This window comes from Nerophis lumbriciformis, linkage group LG08 (genome assembly GCF_033978685.3).
Source record: "Nerophis lumbriciformis linkage group LG08, RoL_Nlum_v2.1, whole genome shotgun sequence".
NCBI classification, from domain to species: Eukaryota; Metazoa; Chordata; class Actinopteri; order Syngnathiformes; family Syngnathidae; genus Nerophis; species Nerophis lumbriciformis.
Window position 1 is genome coordinate 3,071,771 of NC_084555.2, and position 19,103 is coordinate 3,090,873.

A 19,103-nucleotide genomic window follows, 5' to 3' on the forward strand; every position below is an offset into this window, starting at 1 on the left:
CCCATATTCAGTTGAATATGCTACAAAGACAACATATTTGATGTTCAAACTGATAAACTTTTTTTTTTTTTGCAAATAATCATTAACTTTAGAATTTGATGCCTGCAACACGTGCCAAAGAAGTTGGGAAAGGTGGCAATAAATACTGATAAAGTTGAGGAATGCTCATCAAACACTTATTTGGAACATCCCACAGGTGAACAGGCAAATCGGGAACAGGTGGGTGCCATGATTGGGTATAAAAGTAGATTCCATGAAATGCTCAGTCAGTCACAAACAAGGATGGGGCGAGGGTCACCACTTTGTCAACAAATGCGTGAGCAAATTGTTGAACAGTTTAAGAAAAACCTTTTTCAACCAGATATTGCAAGGAATTTAGGGATTTCACCATCTACGGTCCGTAATATCATCAAAGGGTTCAGAGAATCTGGAGAAATCACTGCACGTAAACAGCTAAGCCCGTGACCTTTGATCCCTCAGGCTGTACTGCATCAACAAGCGACATCAGTGTGTAAAGGATATCACCACATGGGCTCAGGAACACTTCAGAAAGCCACTGTCAGTAACTACAGTCAGTCGCTATATCTGTAAGTGCAAGTTAAAACTCTTCTATGCAAGGCAAAAACCGTTTATCAACAACACCCAGAAACGCCGTCGGCTTCGCTGGGCCTGAGCTCATCTAAGATGGACTGATACAAAGTGGAAAAGTGTTCTGTGGTCTGACGAGTCCACATTTCAAATTGTTTTTGGAAACTGTGGACGTCGTATCCTCCGGACCAAAGAGGAAAAGAACCATCCGGATTGTTCTAGGCGCAAAATTGAAAAGGCAGCATGTGTGATGGTATGGGGGTGTATTAGTGCCCAAGACATGGGTAACTTACACATCTGTGAAGGCGCCATTAATGCTGAAAGGTACATACAGGTTTTGGAGCAACATATGTTGCCATCCAAGCAACGTTACCATGGACGCCCCTGCTTATTTCAGCAAGACAATGCCAAGCCACGTGTTACATCAACGTGGCTTCATAGTAAAAGAGTGCGGGTACTAGACTGGCCTGCCTGTAGTCCAGACCTGTCTCCCATTGAAAATGTGTGGTACATTATGAAGCCTAAAATACCACAACGGAGACCCCCGGACTGTTGAACAACTTAAGCTGTACATCAAGCAAGAATGGGAAAGAATTCCACTTGAGAAGCTTAAAAATGTGTCTCCTCAGGTCCCAAACATTTACTGAGTGTTGTTAAAAAGAAAGGCCATGTAACACAGTGGTGAACATGCCCTTTCCCAACTACTTTGGCACGTGTTGTACACACACACACACACACAAGTTAATGATTATTTGCAAAAAAAAAAAAGTTTATGAGTTTGAACATCAAATATCTTGTCTTTGTAGTGCATTCAATTGAATATGGGTTGAAAAGGATTTGCAAATCATTGTATTCCGTTTATATTTACATCTAACACAATTTCCCAACTCATATGGAAACGGGGTTTGTACATTTACATTATTCCTTGATTGCTACAAAAGAGCCCACCATTGGTGGTAATTGGCTGAACCCCACTCCTGGTGCAGGTTTAATGAAATATACATTATGTAAGAGAATGCAAAAAAATTACAAAATATCATACACATTCCTACATACAAATGGATATACAGGTAAAAGCCAGTAAATTAGAATATTTTGAAAAACTTGATTTATTTCAGTAATTGCATTCAAAAGGTGTAACTTGTACATTATATTTATTCATTGCACACAGACTGATGCATTCAAATGTTTATTTCATTTAATTTTGATGATTTGAAGTGGCAACAAATGAAAATCCAAAATTCCGTGTGTCACAAAATTAGAATATTACTTAAGGCTAATACAAAAAAGGGATTTTTAGAAATGTTGGCCAACTGAAAAGTATGAAAATGAAAAATATGAGCATGTACAATACTCAATACTTGGTTGGAGCTCCTTTTGCCTCAATTACTGCGTTAATGCGGCGTGGCATGGAGTCGATGAGTTTCTGGCACTGCTCAGGTGTTATGAGAGCCCAGGTTGCTCTGATAGTGGCCTTCAACTCTTCTGCGTTTTTGGGTCTGGCATTCTGCATCTTCCTTTTGACAATACCCCACAGATTTTCTATGGGGCTAAGGTCAGGGGAGTTGGCGGGCCAATTTAGAACAGAAATACCATGGTCCGTAAACCAGGCACGGGTAGATTTTGCGCTGTGTGCAGGCGCCAAGTCCTGTTGGAACTTGAAATCTCCATCTCCATAGAGCAGGTCAGCAGCAGGAAGCATGAAGTGCTCTAAAACTTGCTGGTAGACGGCTGCGTTGACCCTGGATCTCAGGAAACAGAGTGGACCGACACCAGCAGATGACATGGCACCCCAAACCATCACCCAATCATGCAAATTTTGCATTTCCTTTGGAAATCGAGGTCCCAGAGTCTGGAGGAAGACAGGAGAGGCACAGGATCCACGTTGCCTGAAGTCTAGTGTAAAGTTTCCACCATCAGTGATGGTTTGGGGTGCCATGTCATCTGCTGGTGTCGGTCCACTCTGTTTCCTGAGATCCAGGGTCAACGCAGCCGTCTACCAGCAAGTTTTAGAGCACTTCATGCTTCCTGCTGCTGACCTGCTCTATGGAGATGGAGATTTCAAGTTCCAACAGGACTTGGCGCCTGCACACAGCGCAAAATCTACCCGTGCCTGGTCTACGGACCATGGTATTTCTGTTCTAAATTGGCCCGCCAACTCCCCTGACCTTAGCCCCATAGAAAATCTGTGGGGTATTGTGAAAAGGAAGATGCAGAATGCCAGACCCAAAAACGCAGAAGAGTTGAAGGCCACTATCAGAGCAACCTGGGCTCTCATAACACCTGAGCAGTGCCAGAAACTCATCGACTCCATGCCACGCCGCATTAACGCAGTAATTGAGGCAAAAGGAGCTCCAACCAAGTATTGAGTATTGTACATGCTCATATTTTTCATTTTCATACTTTTCAGTTGGCCAACATTTCTAAAAATCCCTTTTTTGTATTAGCCTTAAGTAATATTCTAATTTTGTGACACACGGAATTTTGGATTTTCATTTGTTGCCACTTCAAATCATCAAAATTAAATGAAATAAACATTTGAATGCATCAGTCTGTGTGCAATGAATAAATATAATGTACAAGTTACACCTTTTGAATGCAATTACTGAAATAAATCAAGTTTTTCAAAATATTCTAATTTACTGGCTTTTACCTGTATGTTCTGGGCAAATTAAGGCCCGGGGGCCACATGCGGCCCGTTAAGCTTTTCAATCTGGCCCGCCGGACATTCCCAAATAATTGTTTTCGATCTTTAAGATGGAAAGTGTAAAACCGTAAGTCTTGAACTATACCAAGTATTTCAATGGTAATGCAATTTTGCATGATATACTAGTTACTATGGTAATCTAATTAGTTACTATGGTAATCTAACTAGTAACTGAGTGTTTCCAGAGCGGCCAGCCTGAAATGTGGGTCTCAGGAACAGACGCGGAAGGAGCTTTTTACAACAAAGTTCTAAAGCTTAGTGATGTATCAGATATATTAGATTGTAGGTGGATTTATTTTTGTTTTTTCGCGTTCATATTTCGCTGTTTGTTGCATTTTTGTTGTGTTTCGCTTGATTGTAAAATATGTGGATGGAGAGGGGGTGTGACTTTCATATGTTGTCAGTTTTCAGTGTTTTATCCTTCATAGTTAATATTGTAAATCCCACATTCTTTATTTTCATGTACATTCTGGGTGTCTCATTCAGTAAAAAAAAAAAAGTAAAATTCCATTCCGTTCTTTAGCATTCAATCAGACATTATTGTGAGGTTTTGTATTAGTGTTCCTAAAAATAAGATATACCGGCCCCCAGACACATTTTTTTCTCCAAATTTGGCCCTCCGAGTCAAAATAATTGCCCCGGCCTGTTATAGACTATTCCGTTTACATAATATCAACTTGACAAATGGTTCCACAATTGCACACATAAGTCCGGATATTATTAACTATGTATATATAATATCTCACCTGTCCCAAATGTTGGTATTTGTGTTGAATTGATCCACTGTGTGATGCTGCTGCACTTTTTTTTTTTCTTAATAAAAAGGAGAATAACAGTATTAAAATAACAATAATGTACATATTTTTGAGGCATTACTTTGATTTGATTTTTTTTTCAAGATTTACAAAATTTAGAATAATCCTAGTAACTGTTAATTATTTTTTCAGAATACAAGTCAATATATGCATCTATTAAAAATGTATAATGTTAAGTTTATATTAGAGAATGTTTCCGGGGAGGATCATACTTTTCAGCAGGATTGCGTGAGTGATGACAAACATGCCCTGCAGGATGAAATGTGGACATTTTTTTTCCATTCCTTTATGTTTCATGCCTTTTACAGCTCGTTTTAAGCTTGGTATGCAGTCGTGCACACACACACACACACACACACACACACACACACACACACACACACACACACATTCTTGTATTTGTTAGCTTCTTGAGACCTCCGAAAAATGCCTACCTCTTTAGGACCACCCTTTCTAGATATATAAAGATTTGTATTTACAACATGAATAATTAGAGTGTCCGCCCTGAGATCGGTAGGTTGTGAGTTGAAACCCCGGCCAAGTCATACCAAAGACTATAAAAATGGGACCCATTACCTCCCTGCTTGACACTCAGCATCAAGGGTTGGAATTGGGGGTTAAATCACCAAAAATGATTCCCGGGCGCGGCCAGCGCTGCTGCTCACTGCTCCCCTCACCTCCCAGGGGGTGATCAAGGGTGATGGGTCAAATGCAGAGAATAATTTTGCCACACCTAGTGTGTGTGTGTGACAATCATGGGTACTTTAACTTTAAATATATACAGTGGGGCAAAAAAGTATTTAGTCAGCCACCAATTGTGCAAGTTCTCCACTTAAAATGATGACAGAGGTCTGTAATTATCATCATAAGTACACTTCAACTGTGAGAGACAGAATGTGAAAAAAAAAATCCAGGAATTCACATTGTAGGATTTTTAAAGAATTTATTTGTAAATTATGGTGGAAAATAAGTATTTGGTCAAGAACAAAAATTCAACTCAATACTTTGTAATATAACCTTTGTTGGCAATAACAGAGGTCAAACGATTACTATAGGTCTTTACCAGGTTTGCACACACAGTAGCTGGTATTTTGGCCCATTCCTCCATGCAGATCTTCTCGAGAGCAGTGATGTTTTGGGGCTGTCGCCGAGCAACACAGACTTTCAACTCCCTCCACAGATTTTCTATGGGTTTGAGGTCTGGAGACTGGCTAGGCCACTCCAGGACTTTCAAATGCTTCTTACGGAGCCACTCCTTCGTTGCGCGGGCGGTGTGTTTGGGATCATTGTCATGCTGGAAGACCCAGCCACGTTTCATCTTCAAAGCTCTCACTGATGGAAGGAGGTTTTGGCTCAAAATCTCACGATACATGGCCCCGTTCATTCTTTCCTTAACACGGATCAGTCGGCCTGTCCCCTTAGCAGAAAACAGCCCCAAAGCATGATGTTTCCACCCCCATGCTTCACAGTAGGTATGGTGTTCTTGGGATGCAACTCAGTATTCTTCTTCCTCCAAACACGACAAGTTGAGTTTATACCAAAAAGTTCTATTTTGGTTTCATCTGACCACATGACATTCTCCCAATCCTCTGTTGGATCATCCATGTGCTCTCTGGCAAACTTCAGACGGGCCTGGACATGCACTGGCTTAAGCAGGGGGACACGTCTGGCACTGCAGGATTTGATTCCCTGTCGGCGTAGTGTGTTACTGATTGTAACCTTTGTTACTTTGGTCCCAGCTCTCTGCAGGTCATTCACCAGGTCCCCCCGTGTGGTTCTGGGATTTTTGCTCACCGTTCTCATGATCATTTTGACCCCACGGGATGAGATCTTGCGTGGAGCCCCAGATCGAGGGAGATTATCAGTGGTCTTGTATGTCTTCCATTTTCTGATAATTGCTCCCACAGTTGATTTTTTCACACCAAGCTGCTTGCCTATTGTAGATTCACTCTTCACAGTCTGCAATTGTTTTCCTGGTGTCCTTCGACAGCTCTTTGGTGTTGGCCATAGTGGAGTTTGGAGTCTGACTGTTTGAGGCTGTGGACAGGTGTCTTTTATACAGATAACAAGTTCAAACAGGTGCCATTAATACAGGTAACGAGTGGAGGACAGAAGAGCTTCTTAAAGAAGAAGTTACAGGTCTGTGAGAGCCAGAGATCTTCCTTGTTTGAAGTGACCAAATACTTATTTTCCACCATAATTTACAAATAAATTCTTTAAAATTCCTACAATGTGAATTCCTGGATTTTTTTTTCACATTCTGTCTCTCACAGTTGAAGTGTACCTATGATGAAAATTACAGACCTCTGTCATCATTTTAAGTGGGAGAACTTGCACAATCGGTCGCTGACTAAATACTTTTTTGCCCCACTGTACATAGTATGAACATATAAAAAAGCTTGTTGTGAAAAATGAGTTGGAATTTCACAGGAAAAAGGTCACAATTTCACAAGAAAAACTTTTTGGCAGTATCATAATAAAAGTTGTAATTTTACCCAACGCAAGTCAAGGTTTTACAAGAAAATGTGCAATGTTATGATAAAAGTTGGAATTGTACTCAATAACAGTCGCAATTTTACAAGAAAAGCTTACAATTTTGGCAATTCTATAAAAAGAGTCCAAATTTTACTCGACAAAAGTTAACATTTTATAAGAAAACTGTCAAATGTTGGCAATATTATAATAATGATCGGAATTTTACTTGACAAAAGTCATAAATGTCACTATTTTACAAGATTAACAAAAAATTGGTAATCTTGTGATAAAAGTCAGAATTTTATATTACAAATGTCACCATTTCTCCCTGAGAGTTGTTATGTTATGTTATGTTATTTTCATTTATTATGCGCCCCCCCCCAACCAACTGTGAGATAGGGTGAGAAGCTCCGTCATCCAGGAGGAGCTCAAAGTAAAGCCGCTGCTCCTCCACATGGAGAGGAGCCAGATGAGGTGGTTCGGGCATCTGCTCAGGATGCCACCCGAACACCTCCCTAGGGAGGTGTTTAGGGCACGTCCGACCGGCAGGAGGCCAAGGGGAAAACCCAGGACACGTTGGGAAGACTATGTCTCCCGGCTGGCCTGGGAACGCCTCGGGATCCCCCGAGAGGAGCTGGACGAAGTAGCTGGGGAGAGGGAAGTTTGGGCTTCTCTGCTTAGGCTGCTTCCCCCGCGACCTGACCTAAGATAAGCGGAGGAAAATGGATGGATGGATGGACCATTTTGCATTAAAAAGTAATAATTTTACGAGAAAATATTGCAATATTACAGAAACAAACAGATTATGAGAACTTGTTCCCAATTTTATAAGAAAAAAGTCGACACGTGAGAAAAAGACTGCTTTTATTAACTTTTTTTTTTTTTTTTTTTTTTTTTAATCTTCATTATTTACTTCAAGTTATCACAGTATGTCTCTATATACATATTTATTTTATTTTTTAAATTAATTTTCTGCCAAAGGGGGCGCATTTCAATTTCTTTTACACACACTTGTAATTTCATATATTGACCAGAGGGGGAGCACTTTTAAAACCGACACAGTCAATTTGAAAAATCCCTCCTTTTTGGGACCACCCTAATTTTGACAGATTTCACCACCAGGGGGTGCAAATGAGACATTCTCTATTAGATAGAATATAATATAATAGAACAGAAAGTACTTTATTGATCCCTGGGGGAAATTCAACACCACCAGATGCAATACTTTTCCGTATCGGGACCCTGATTTATGTCCTAACTTGTTCACCGGTCCTCATATGGAAGGTACTTTTCCTTGTTGATGTCTCAAGAAGGGTAGAAATACAAGAACACACACACACACACACACACACACACAACCCTGAGGCTCATGAGCATGTATATGCTCATGACTGTCAATCTACATTAAACACTTGATAAACGAAACATATGTTTACTGTTACACAGTAAACATTGTGGTTTAAACCGCGCCGCGGTGGCTTGTGGGAAATTAAGTCTCAATCGTTTTTTTTTTTATTGATTGATTGATTGAAACTTGTATTAGTAGATTGCACAGTACAGTACATATTCCGTACAATTGACCACTAAATGGTAGCACCCGAATAAGTTTTTCAATTTGTTTAAGTCGGGGTCCACGTTAATCAAGTCATGGTATAATTGTTGTCAACAAGAATGGAAACGTTTAGTTTATTTGGAACATGAACACACTTACATCATAATACATCACACAATTTCATATCATTTCATTTTACATCATGCCCGAAAAGGAGTAGGAAGAAGCAAAGCTTATTTAATCCCACCCCTTTCCCACTTCAAAGCGTTTACAAATATATAGAATCATTTATTGACCTTTTTATATAATAAAATAACATCTATGAATTAGCATGCAACAGTTTTGTAATATGTCATTAATTAATTAATTCAGTCATTATTAACATATCCTCCCACTTCCAAAGACATGCACCTGGGGATAAGTTGATTGGCAACACTAAATGGTCCCTAGTAGAGATGCGCGGATAGGCAATTTATTTCATCCGCAACCGCGTCAGAAAGTCGTCAACCATCCGCCATCCACCCGATGTAACGTTTGATCAGAACTGCACCCGCCCGCCATCCGCCCGTTGTTATATATCTAATATTAATTAAAAAAAAAAAAAAAAAGGGTGAAAACTACGCGAATTGCACCTTGTGCAGACAAGATTTTTCGATCGGACACGGAGGAATTAGCGATGTAAAAGACCACGTTGGGACAAAAAAACACAAGTCTAATGCCGTTGCTAGCGATACAAGTGGAAAACTTTCAACGTTTTTCGTCGCCCAAACAGATTCTTTGGATGTGATAAATGCCGAAGTTTTATTTACGGAGGCAATAATTGAGCATGGACTTCCAATCGCACTGGCTGATCACATGGGACAGTTAATAATGTAATGCAACCTTTAAAAATCATTACGCGGTGATCGCGATCCCAAAAATAAACTTTTCTTGCATGATAATGTCCAGAAAAATTTGCTTTATATTACTATAGAGTCCTTTTAACGAATGAGTTTGATGGTTTATCACAAACCTTAAATGAAATTCCATGGCCACCGTCCTGCTCTCTATATCAACCAGGGTGAGCCCCACCCCTTTTGTGAGCGCACTGCGAAAGCGGACGAGGCGGGGTGTCGGTGCGGTGGGCGCGGTAGTGACCCTGGACGTGCGTCGGGCCCTTCTCGCGGATCGCCTCAGCTACGGCTCCCGGTGGGGCCCTCTCGGGGGAAGGGGCCTCGGTCCCGGACCCCGGCGAGACGTCCCTTCTCCGCTCCGTAAAAGTGTCCATCTCTTTTCTTTTTTTTTCTTCTGTTGTGGCATATGCAGCAGGTGCCTGCTCGTTTTTCGTATGTGGGTAACAACATTTAACTATGTATATATATTTCCCAATTGGTTTAACTGCCACCCGCAAAAAAAATAAAAAAATAAAAAAAATATCTAATTAATCCCCCCGACCCGACCCGCGAGCGGATAAAATCTTATTGTTTTTAATTTCATCCGCCCGATCCGCGGATAATCCGCGGACTCCGCGGTTGTGTCCGCAAACCGCACATCTCTAGTCCCTAGTGTGTGGATGTGAGTGTGAATGTTGTCTGTCTATCTGTGTTGGCCCTGCGATGAGGTGGCGACTTGTCCAGGGTGTACCCCGCCTTCCGCCCGATTGTAGCTGAGATAGGCTCCAGCGCCCCCCGCGACCCCAAAGGGAATAAGCGGTAGAAAATAGATGGATGGATGGATGGATGGATTATTAACATACTGAGATGAAGAATATCTTATTTTCAATAAGGTTGGAAGTATTTCTCATAATTCTTCTTCTTTGTACTCTGTAAGCACTATTATTTTGAACAACCTCTGAAACTGGATCATATCAGTACAATTTTGAACTTCTTTACTTAATCCATTCCATAATTTAATTCCACATACTGATATGCTAAAAGTTCTAAGTGTTGTACGTGCATATACATTTTTTAAATTATTTTTTCCTCTTAAGGTTATATTTCTCCTCTTTAGTTGAGAAGAATTGTTGTACATTCTTTGGTAGCAGGTTATAGTTTGCTTTGTACATCATTTTAGCTGTTTGCAATTTTACCAAATCACCAAACTTTAATATTTTTGACTTAATAAATAAAGGGTTTGTATGTTCTCTATATCCAACATTATGTATTATTCTAACTGATCTTTTTTGTAACACGGTTAGCGAATGTAGCGCACATTTGTAGTTATTTCCCCATATTTCTGCACAATAACTCAGATATGGTAACACTAGCGAGCAGTAGAGAATATGTAGTGATTTTTGGCCCAGGACGTATTTTGCTTTATTCATTATTGAAATGTTTTTTGCCACCTTATGTTGCATACTTGCCAACCCTCCCGAATTTTCCGGGAGACTCCCGAAATTCAGCGCCTCCCGGGACAAATATTCTCCCAAAAATCTCCCAATTTTCAGCCGGACCTGAGTGAGGACAGCCTTTTTTCACAACGGGAGGACAACAGGGTGACAAGAACTAAATCATCCAGACTAGAGATAAATTGTATTATTATGTTTATCTTACCTAAAAATAAATATATTTATTAATTAAAAAAAAAGAAAAACTAAATACATTTTTACTATATTTTGCTAAAAACATCAAAATTAATTGTATTTTTATTTGTATTTTTTCTGACTCCTTATTACATCCAGGCATTAGAATTATACATTAAAATAAACATATTTGAAATAATTAATTTTAAATTATCATAATAATTCATTTAAAATGACCATATTTAATTATTAAAATAATTGCTTGTTTATCAACAACTTTAGCATTTTATTCATTACATTTTGAAGCTCTCAGAAGCCAAGTTATGTTATATTCCTTAAGATTTATTTATGCAAGTTTGAAGTATCAATTATCTAAACACAGTTTTGTTTGCATATTTTCAGGATATATATATATATATATATATATATATATATATATACACACAGGTAAAAGCCAGTAAATTAGAATATTTTGAAAAACTTGATTTATTTCAGTAATTGCATTCAAAAGGTGTAACTTGTACATTATATTTATTCATTGCACACAGACTGATGCATTCAAATGTTTATTTCATTTAATTTTGATGATTTGAAGTGGCAACAAATGAAAATCCAAAATTCCGTGTGTCACAAAATTAGAATATTACTTAAGGCTAATACAAAAAAGGGATTTTTAGAAATGTTGGCCAACTGAAAAGTATGAAAATGAAAAATATGAGCATGTACAATACTCAATACTTGGTTGGAGCTCCTTTTGCCTCAATTACTGCGTTAATGCGGCGTGGCATGGAGTCGATGAGTTTCTGGCACTGCTCAGGTGTTATGAGAGCCCAGGTTGCTCTGATAGTGGCCTTCAACTCTTCTGCGTTTTTGGGTCTGGCATTCTGCATCTTCCTTTTCACAATACCCCACAGATTTTCTATGGGGCTAAGGTCAGGGGAGTTGGCGGGCCAATTTAGAACAGAAATACCATGGTCCGTAAACCAGGCACGGGTAGATTTTGCGCTGTGTGCAGGCGCCAAGTCCTGTTGGAACTTGAAATCTCCATCTCCATAGAGCAGGTCAGCAGCAGGAAGCATGAAGTGCTCTAAAACTTGCTGGTAGACGGCTGCGTTGACCCTGGATCTCAGGAAACAGAGTGGACCGACACCAGCAGATGACATGGCACCCCAAACCATCACCCAACCATGCAAATTTTGCATTTCCTTTGGAAATCGAGGTCCCAGAGTCTGGAGGAAGACAGGAGAGGCACAGGATCCACGTTGCCTGAAGTCTAGTGTAAAGTTTCCACCATCAGTGATGGTTTGGGGTGCCATGTCATCTGCTGGTGTCGGTCCACTCTGTTTCCTGAGATCCAGGGTCAACGCAGCCGTCTACCAGCAAGTTTTAGAGCACTTCATGCTTCCTGCTGCTGACCTGCTCTATGGAGATGGAGATTTCAAGTTCCAACAGGACTTGGCGCCTGCACACAGCGCAAAATCTACCCGTGCCAGGTTTACGGACCATGGTATTTCTGTTCTAAATTGGCCCGCCAACTCCCCTGACCTTAGCCCCATAGAAAATCTGTGGGGTATTGTGAAAAGGAAGATGCAGAATGCCAGACCCAAAAACGCAGAAGAGTTGAAGGCCACTATCAGAGCAACCTGGGCTCTCATAACACCTGAGCAGTGCCAGAAACCCATCGACTCCATGCCACGCCGCATTAACGCAGTAATTGAGGCAAAAGGAGCTCCAACCAAGTATTGAGTATTGTACATGCTCATATTTTTCATTTTCATACTTTTCAGCTGGCCAACATTTCTAAAAATCCCTTTTTTGTATTAGCCTTAAGTAATATTCTAATTTTGTGACACACGGAATTTTGGATTTTCATTTGTTGCCACTTCAAATCATCAAAATTAAATGAAATAAACATTTGAATGCATCAGTCTGTGTGCAATGAATAAATATAATGTACAAGTTACACCTTTTGAATGCAATTACTGAAATAAATCAAGTTTTTCAAAATATTCTAATTTACTGGCTTTTACCTGTATATATATGTATGAAATACTTGACTTGGTGAATTCTAGCTGTCAATATACTCCTCCCCTCTTAACCACGCCCCCCAACCACGCCCTGCCCCACCCCCGACCACGCCCCCACCTCCCGAAATCGGAGGTCTCATGTTTTGTATATGAGAATTCCAGTTCATTTGATCATCTATTAATACTCCCAAAAATCTGGTTTCTTTTACCCTTTCTATGTCTACTCCGTCACGAATAATATAGATTTATGACAAAAGTGGATGTTGACCACAGTAATAAAAGTATTACTTTACGAGATTTGTCTGTATTTAATGAAAAAAAAATAGTGCTTTGTTGATGTAACTGAGCGCGAAATAAACTACAAGTACCACAATGCCTTGCGATCATTTCCTGTCAGAAAACAAGATGGCTGCCCACCATGCACCGACGGCTTCTTTATTTACGTTCGTCGCTTTAAGATTAAAACAGGCTAAGACAGGCTTTTTAAACACTCCAAAACATACATAAATGTACCTACTTCATTGGCGTTTCGGCAGGCAATTTCACACCTTTTTTTTTCTTTCTAGACGCTGTTTGGTACCGACAGGCAAGAGTGTTCATTTGGGGCTGACTGAGCTGTGAAGCCAGGTGAGACAGCCATCGTCATTAGCTGCGTGTTTTGTGAGTTCATTCCAAAAAAAAAGAAGCATTAAGACACGTTTACAAGTTGCTATTATGTTCAGCCCCGTCAAGTCATCTTATTTGCGCGTCAGTCCGGCAATTGTCAACAGAGAACTGGGCAAGACCAAAATCAAAATGAGATAGCAACAGGTGGCGTGGCGCGTTCACACGGTCAAACGAAAGAAAGAAACAAAACAAAACGTCATGTTTGGGAATCTTTTTGAGGAGGCGGAGGGGGGTGAAGATGGCTTCTCCTCCTCTTCTGCTTACTCCGGTGTGGGAGCCGCCAAGGGGGGAGATGAGCCCCCGGCTCCCCGAGGAAGGAGCAACCTATGCGGCATCAAGAACCAGGGAGGGACCTGCTACCTCAACTCTCTGCTGCAGACCCTCCTTTTCTCCCCTGAGTTCAGAGGTGAGAGGTCAGAGATGAAACATAATGTCCGCCAACTGTGTTGATGATTTTGCTTCCTGTGCAGAGGAGCTGTTCAGTTTGGGGACTGAAGAATTGGGATGTCTTGAGGACAAGGACAAAACGGGGACCAAAGTAAGTGCTGCGAAATATAAATATGAGCTGCGACCAAAACGCCTTTAAAGGGGAACATTATCACCAGAGGGGAGCACGGTGGAAGAGGGGTTAGTGCGTCTGCCTCACAATACGAAGGTCCTGAGTATCATCAATCAATCAATCAATCAATCAATGTTTATTTATATAGCCCTAAATCACAAGTGTCTCAAAGGGCTGCACAAGCCACAACGACATCCTCGGTATAGCCCACATAAGGGCAAGGAAAAACTCACCCCAGTGGGACGTCGATGTGAATGACTATGAGAAACCTTGGAGAGGACCGCATATGTGGGTAACCCCCCCCTCTAGGGAGACCGAATGCAATGGATGTCGAGTGGGTCTAACATAATATTGTGAGAGTCCAGTCCATAGTGGATCCAGCATAACAGTAAGAGTCCAGTCCACAGTGGGGTCAGCAGGAAACCATCCCGAGCGGAGACGGGTCAGCAGCGCAGAGATGTTCCCAACCAATATACAGGCGAGCGGTCCACCCCGGGTCCCGACCCCGGACAGCCAGCACCCCATCCATGGCCACCGGATCTGTGTGTCTTCCCCTCCACAAGGGATAGGGGGGAGCAGAGGAGAAAAGAAAAGAAACGGCAGATCAACTGGTCTTAAAAAGGGGGGCTATTCAAAGGCTAGAGTATACAAATGAGTTTTGAGATGGGACTTAAATGTTTCTACTGAGGTAGCATCTCTAACTGTTACCGGGAGGGCATTCCATAGTACTGGAGCCCGAATAGAAAACGCTCTACAGCCCGCAGACTTTTTTTGGGCTCTGGAAATCACTAATAAGCCGGAGTTCTTTGAACGCAGATTTCTTGCCGGGACATATGGTACAATGCAATCGGTAAGATAGGCTGGAGCTAGACCGTGTAGTATTTTATACGTAAGTAGTAAAACCTTAAAGTCGCATCTTAAGTGCACAGGAAGCCAGTGCAGGTGAGCCAGTATAGGCCTAATATGATCAAACTTTCTTGTTCTTGTCAAAAGTCTAGCAGCCGCATTTTGTACCAACTGTAATCTTTTAATGCTAGACATAGGGAGACCCGAAAATAATACGTTACAGTAATCGAGACGAGACGTAACGAACGCATGAATAATGATCTCAGCGTCGCTAGTGGACAAAATGGAACGAATTTTAGCGATATTACGGAGATGAAAGAAGGCCGTTTTAGTAACACTCTTAATGTGTGACTCAAAGGAGAGAGTTGGGTCGAAGATAATACCCAGATTCTTTACTGAGTTGCTTTGTGTAATTGTTTGGTTGTCAAATGTTAAGGTGGTATTATTAAATAAATGTCGGTGTTTAGCAGGACCGATAATCAGCATTTCCGTTTTCTTAGTGTTGAGTTGCAAGAAGTTAGCGGACATCCATTGTTTAATTTCATTAAGACACGCCTCCAGCTGACTACAATCCGGCGTGTTGGTCAGCTTTAGGGGCATGTAGAGTTGGGTGTCATCAGCATAGCAATGAAAGCTAACACCGTATTTGCGTATGATGTCGCCTAGCGGCAGCATGTAAATACTAAAAAGTGCAGGGCCAAGAACCGAACCTTGGGGGACTCCGCACGTTACCTTAACATAGTCCGAGGTCACATTGTTATGGGAGACGCACTGCATCCTGTCAGTAAGATAAGAGTTAAACCACGACAAGGCTAAGTCTGACATACCAATACGTGTTTTGATACGCTCTAATAAAATATTATGATCGACGGTATCGAAAGCAGCGCTAAGATCAAGAAGCAGCAACATAGATGACGCATCAGAATCCATCGTTAGCAGTAGATCATTAGTCATTTTTGCGAGGGCTGTCTCCGTAGAGTGATTTGCCCTGAAACGGGATTGAAAAGGTTCACAGAGATTGTTAGACATTAAGTGTTCATTTAGCTGCTGTGCGACAATTTTTTCGAGGATTTTCGAGATAAACGGAAGGTGGGACACCGGCCGGTAGTTTACCATGAGGTCAGGATCGAGGTTAGGTCTTTTGAGCAAAGGATGAATAACTGCTTTTTTGAATGCTAGTGGAACAGTGCCAGAGGAAAGTGATAAGTTTATAATATTTAGCACTGATGGACCTAATAATACAAAAAGCTCCTTAATAAGTTTCCCAGGAAATGGGTCAAGTAAACATGTTGTTTGTTTTGTCCCATTGACACATCTTAACAATTCCTCTAATGTTATTTCATCAAAGAGAGAGAAACTATTTTGGAGGGCGGTATCCTTCGTAGATACAGTCGTATCTGTGTTAATAGAACCCAGTTGTAGCTGCGATGCATTGTCTTTAATCTCCTTTCTAATGAGTTCAATTTTCTTATTAAAGAAATTCATAAAATCATCTGCTGAGTGGGTGGAGCTACTGGGAGGAGTCCCTTGTTGGGTTAGCGATGCTACTGTACTAAACAAAAATTTCGGATCATTTTTGTTGAGGTGGATGAGATTTGAGTAATATTTAGCTTTAGCTAGGGTAAGCATGTGTTTATAAGTTATTAAACTATCACTCCATGCTTGATGGAAAACCTCAAGTAGTAGTCGTGAGTTCAATCCCGGCCTCGGGATCTTTCTGTGTGGAGTTTGCATGTTCTCCCCGTGACTGCGTGGGTTCCCTCCGGGTACTCCGGCTTCCTCCCACCTCCAAAGACATGCACCTGGGGATAGGTTGATTGGCAACACTAAATTGGCCCTAGTGTGTGAATGTGAGTGTGAATGTTGTCTGTCTATCTGTGTTGGCCCTGCGATGAGGTGGCGACTTGTCCAGGGTGTGCCCCGCCTTCCGCCCAATTGTAGCTGAGATAGGCTCCAGCACCCCCCGCGACCCCGAAGGGACTAAGCGGTAGAAAATGGATGGATGGATGGATGGATGGATTATCACCAGACCTATGTAAGCGTCAATATATACCTTGATGTTGCAGAAAAAAGACCATATTTTTTTAACCGATTTTCGAACTCTAAATGGGTGAATTTTGGCGAATTAAACGCCTTTCTATTATTCGCTCTCGGAGAAGCAATCCGCCATTTTCTTACTTTAAATAAATACAATACTGCTGAAAATAAGTTAGGGTCAGGGTTGCATGTAATCCACCCAAAAAGCAATACGTTCAACAACCGAAATAACAACAACCATCTTGGATTATGTTACAAATCACGTGTCCACTCGCGTATTGTCAGCGCCATTGTGTGTGTCTTTAAAGGGGAACATTATCACCAGACCTATGTAAGTGTCAATATGTACCTTGATGTTGCAGAAAAAAGACCATATATTTTTTTAACCGATTTCCGAACTCTAAATGGGTGAATTTTGGCGAATGAAACGCCTTTCTATTATTCGCTCTCGGAGCGATGATGTCACAACGTGACGTCACATCGGGAAGCAATCCGCCATTTTCTCACTTTCGTCGGTGTGTTGTCGGAGGGTGTAACACGAACAGGGACGGATTCAAGTTGCACCAGTGGCCCAAAGATGCGAACGTGGCAAGAAATTGGACGAAATTTGTTCAAAATACGAGGCTGTGGGGAAAGCCGACGAAATGGTCAGTCGTTTGTTCCGCACACTTTACCGACGAAAGCTATGCTACGACAGAGATGGCAAGAATGTGTGGATATCCTGCGACACTCAAAGCAGATGCTGACATCAACTCCAAAACTGGACAGATCAGCTTTCAGGAAAAGAGAGCGGATGAGGGTATGTCTACAGAATATATTAATTGATGAAAACTTTATTCATTACTCGCGGTTTTACGTAAATTATTATACAAAAACTGTGTTTACCAATAATTTAGCCTAAAAACATTTATTTTTTTTCAATCATTCGAGTACATTCGGGTAGTCTTGTGTAATGCAGTATTTTGTGTCTATTTAGGTATGTTTAACCTGAGTGCCTAAATCGTGGAAAAATATATGTTCTTAGCGCGCCTGAAATGGGCTGTCTGCACTCTCAAAGTGCATGTTGTTGCCAAATGTATGTCATATGCTGTAAACCTAGTTCATAGTTGTTAGTTTCCTTTAATGCTAAACAAACACATACCAATCGTTGGTTAGAAGGCGATCGCCAAATTTGTCCTCGCTTTCTCCCGTGTCGCTGGCTGTTGTGTCGTTTTTGTCGGTTTTGCTTGCATACGGTTCAAACCGATATGGCTCAATAGCTTTAGTTTCTTCTTCAATTTCGTTTTCGCTACCTGCCTCCACACTACAACTATCCGTTTCAATACATGCGTAATCTGTTGAATCGCTTAAGCCGCTGAAATCCGAGTCTGAATCCGAGCTAATGTCGCTATACCTTGCTGTTCTATCCGCCATGTTTGTTTGTATTGGCATCACTGTGTGACGTCACAGGAAAATGGACGGGTGTATATAACGATGGTTAAAATCAGGCACTTTGAAGCTTTTTTTAGGGATGTTGCGTGATGGGTAAAATTTTGAAAAAAACTTCGAAAAATAAAATAAGCCACTGGGAACTGATTTTTAATGGTTTTAACCCTTCTGAAATTGTGATAATGTTCATAAAGTGAACATACTTGCCAACAATGTTTCCTCTAATTTTTCGTGTGTGTGAGCAAACGCACAAACTCCCTGAGCATTCAGTGGAGCACATGTGAGCAACATCAGACGTGCCACACCAGCGTCACACCTGTCCCAAACCTGACATCATAACAATTTAAATGTTTTATTAAAATAATTTTCTGATATAAGTGATTTTGCCCTCTTGCAATGACAATAACAAAAAAACATGTTTTTCATGACCTATGTGCTAGTATTGTATGTCTGGCTGCGGGTCCTGCCTTTTAAAAAAAAAATTTTACCCCTTTCAGAGATTACATTTAGTTCCTGTAACTTTATGTCTGTAAAATGCATCTTTTTATTAGCATTTATGAAATCTAGTGACAATATTTCAAGAATAATATCCTTAGATTAACATTCTTAATAAATGGCAGTAAAATAAGCACACATCTGATTGAGGAGTCAGAGTGTTACAACCTGGCATTTACACATTGTGTGGCGTTGGGGTTGTCCGACTTTTTGTGTGGCCATAAACGCAGCACTGGCTAAGTGCCATGAGTGCGTGTGTTGGTGCAGGTGAGAGAGCGAGCGGCTTCTGTTGAAACGACGGATGATAACGTTGGTTTAAGCCTGGTTTGTATGGGAGAAAATTGCCAGTTTTTATAGATAAAAGTTTTTTTACTCGTGTTTTTGGTGTGGTTACAAACAGTTTTGCTC

The 19,103-nt window shown here is 40.9% G+C and overlaps 1 protein-coding gene across 3 annotated transcripts in view; it reads left to right on the top strand.

The window, feature by feature from the left end:
* Positions 1–13,356: 13,356 nt before the first annotated feature.
* Positions 13,357–19,103, top strand: part of usp40 (ubiquitin specific peptidase 40) — a 36,232-nt gene continuing 30,485 nt past the window's right edge. For all 3 annotated transcript variants that reach the window (XM_061968136.2, XM_061968138.2, XM_061968137.2), the window contains exons 1-2: positions 13,357–13,736; positions 13,801–13,868. In XM_061968136.2, the coding sequence (XP_061824120.2) occupies positions 13,529–13,736; positions 13,801–13,868 (276 nt within the window). In that variant the 5' untranslated portion in view covers positions 13,357–13,528. The remainder of the gene's footprint in view (positions 13,737–13,800; positions 13,869–19,103) is intronic.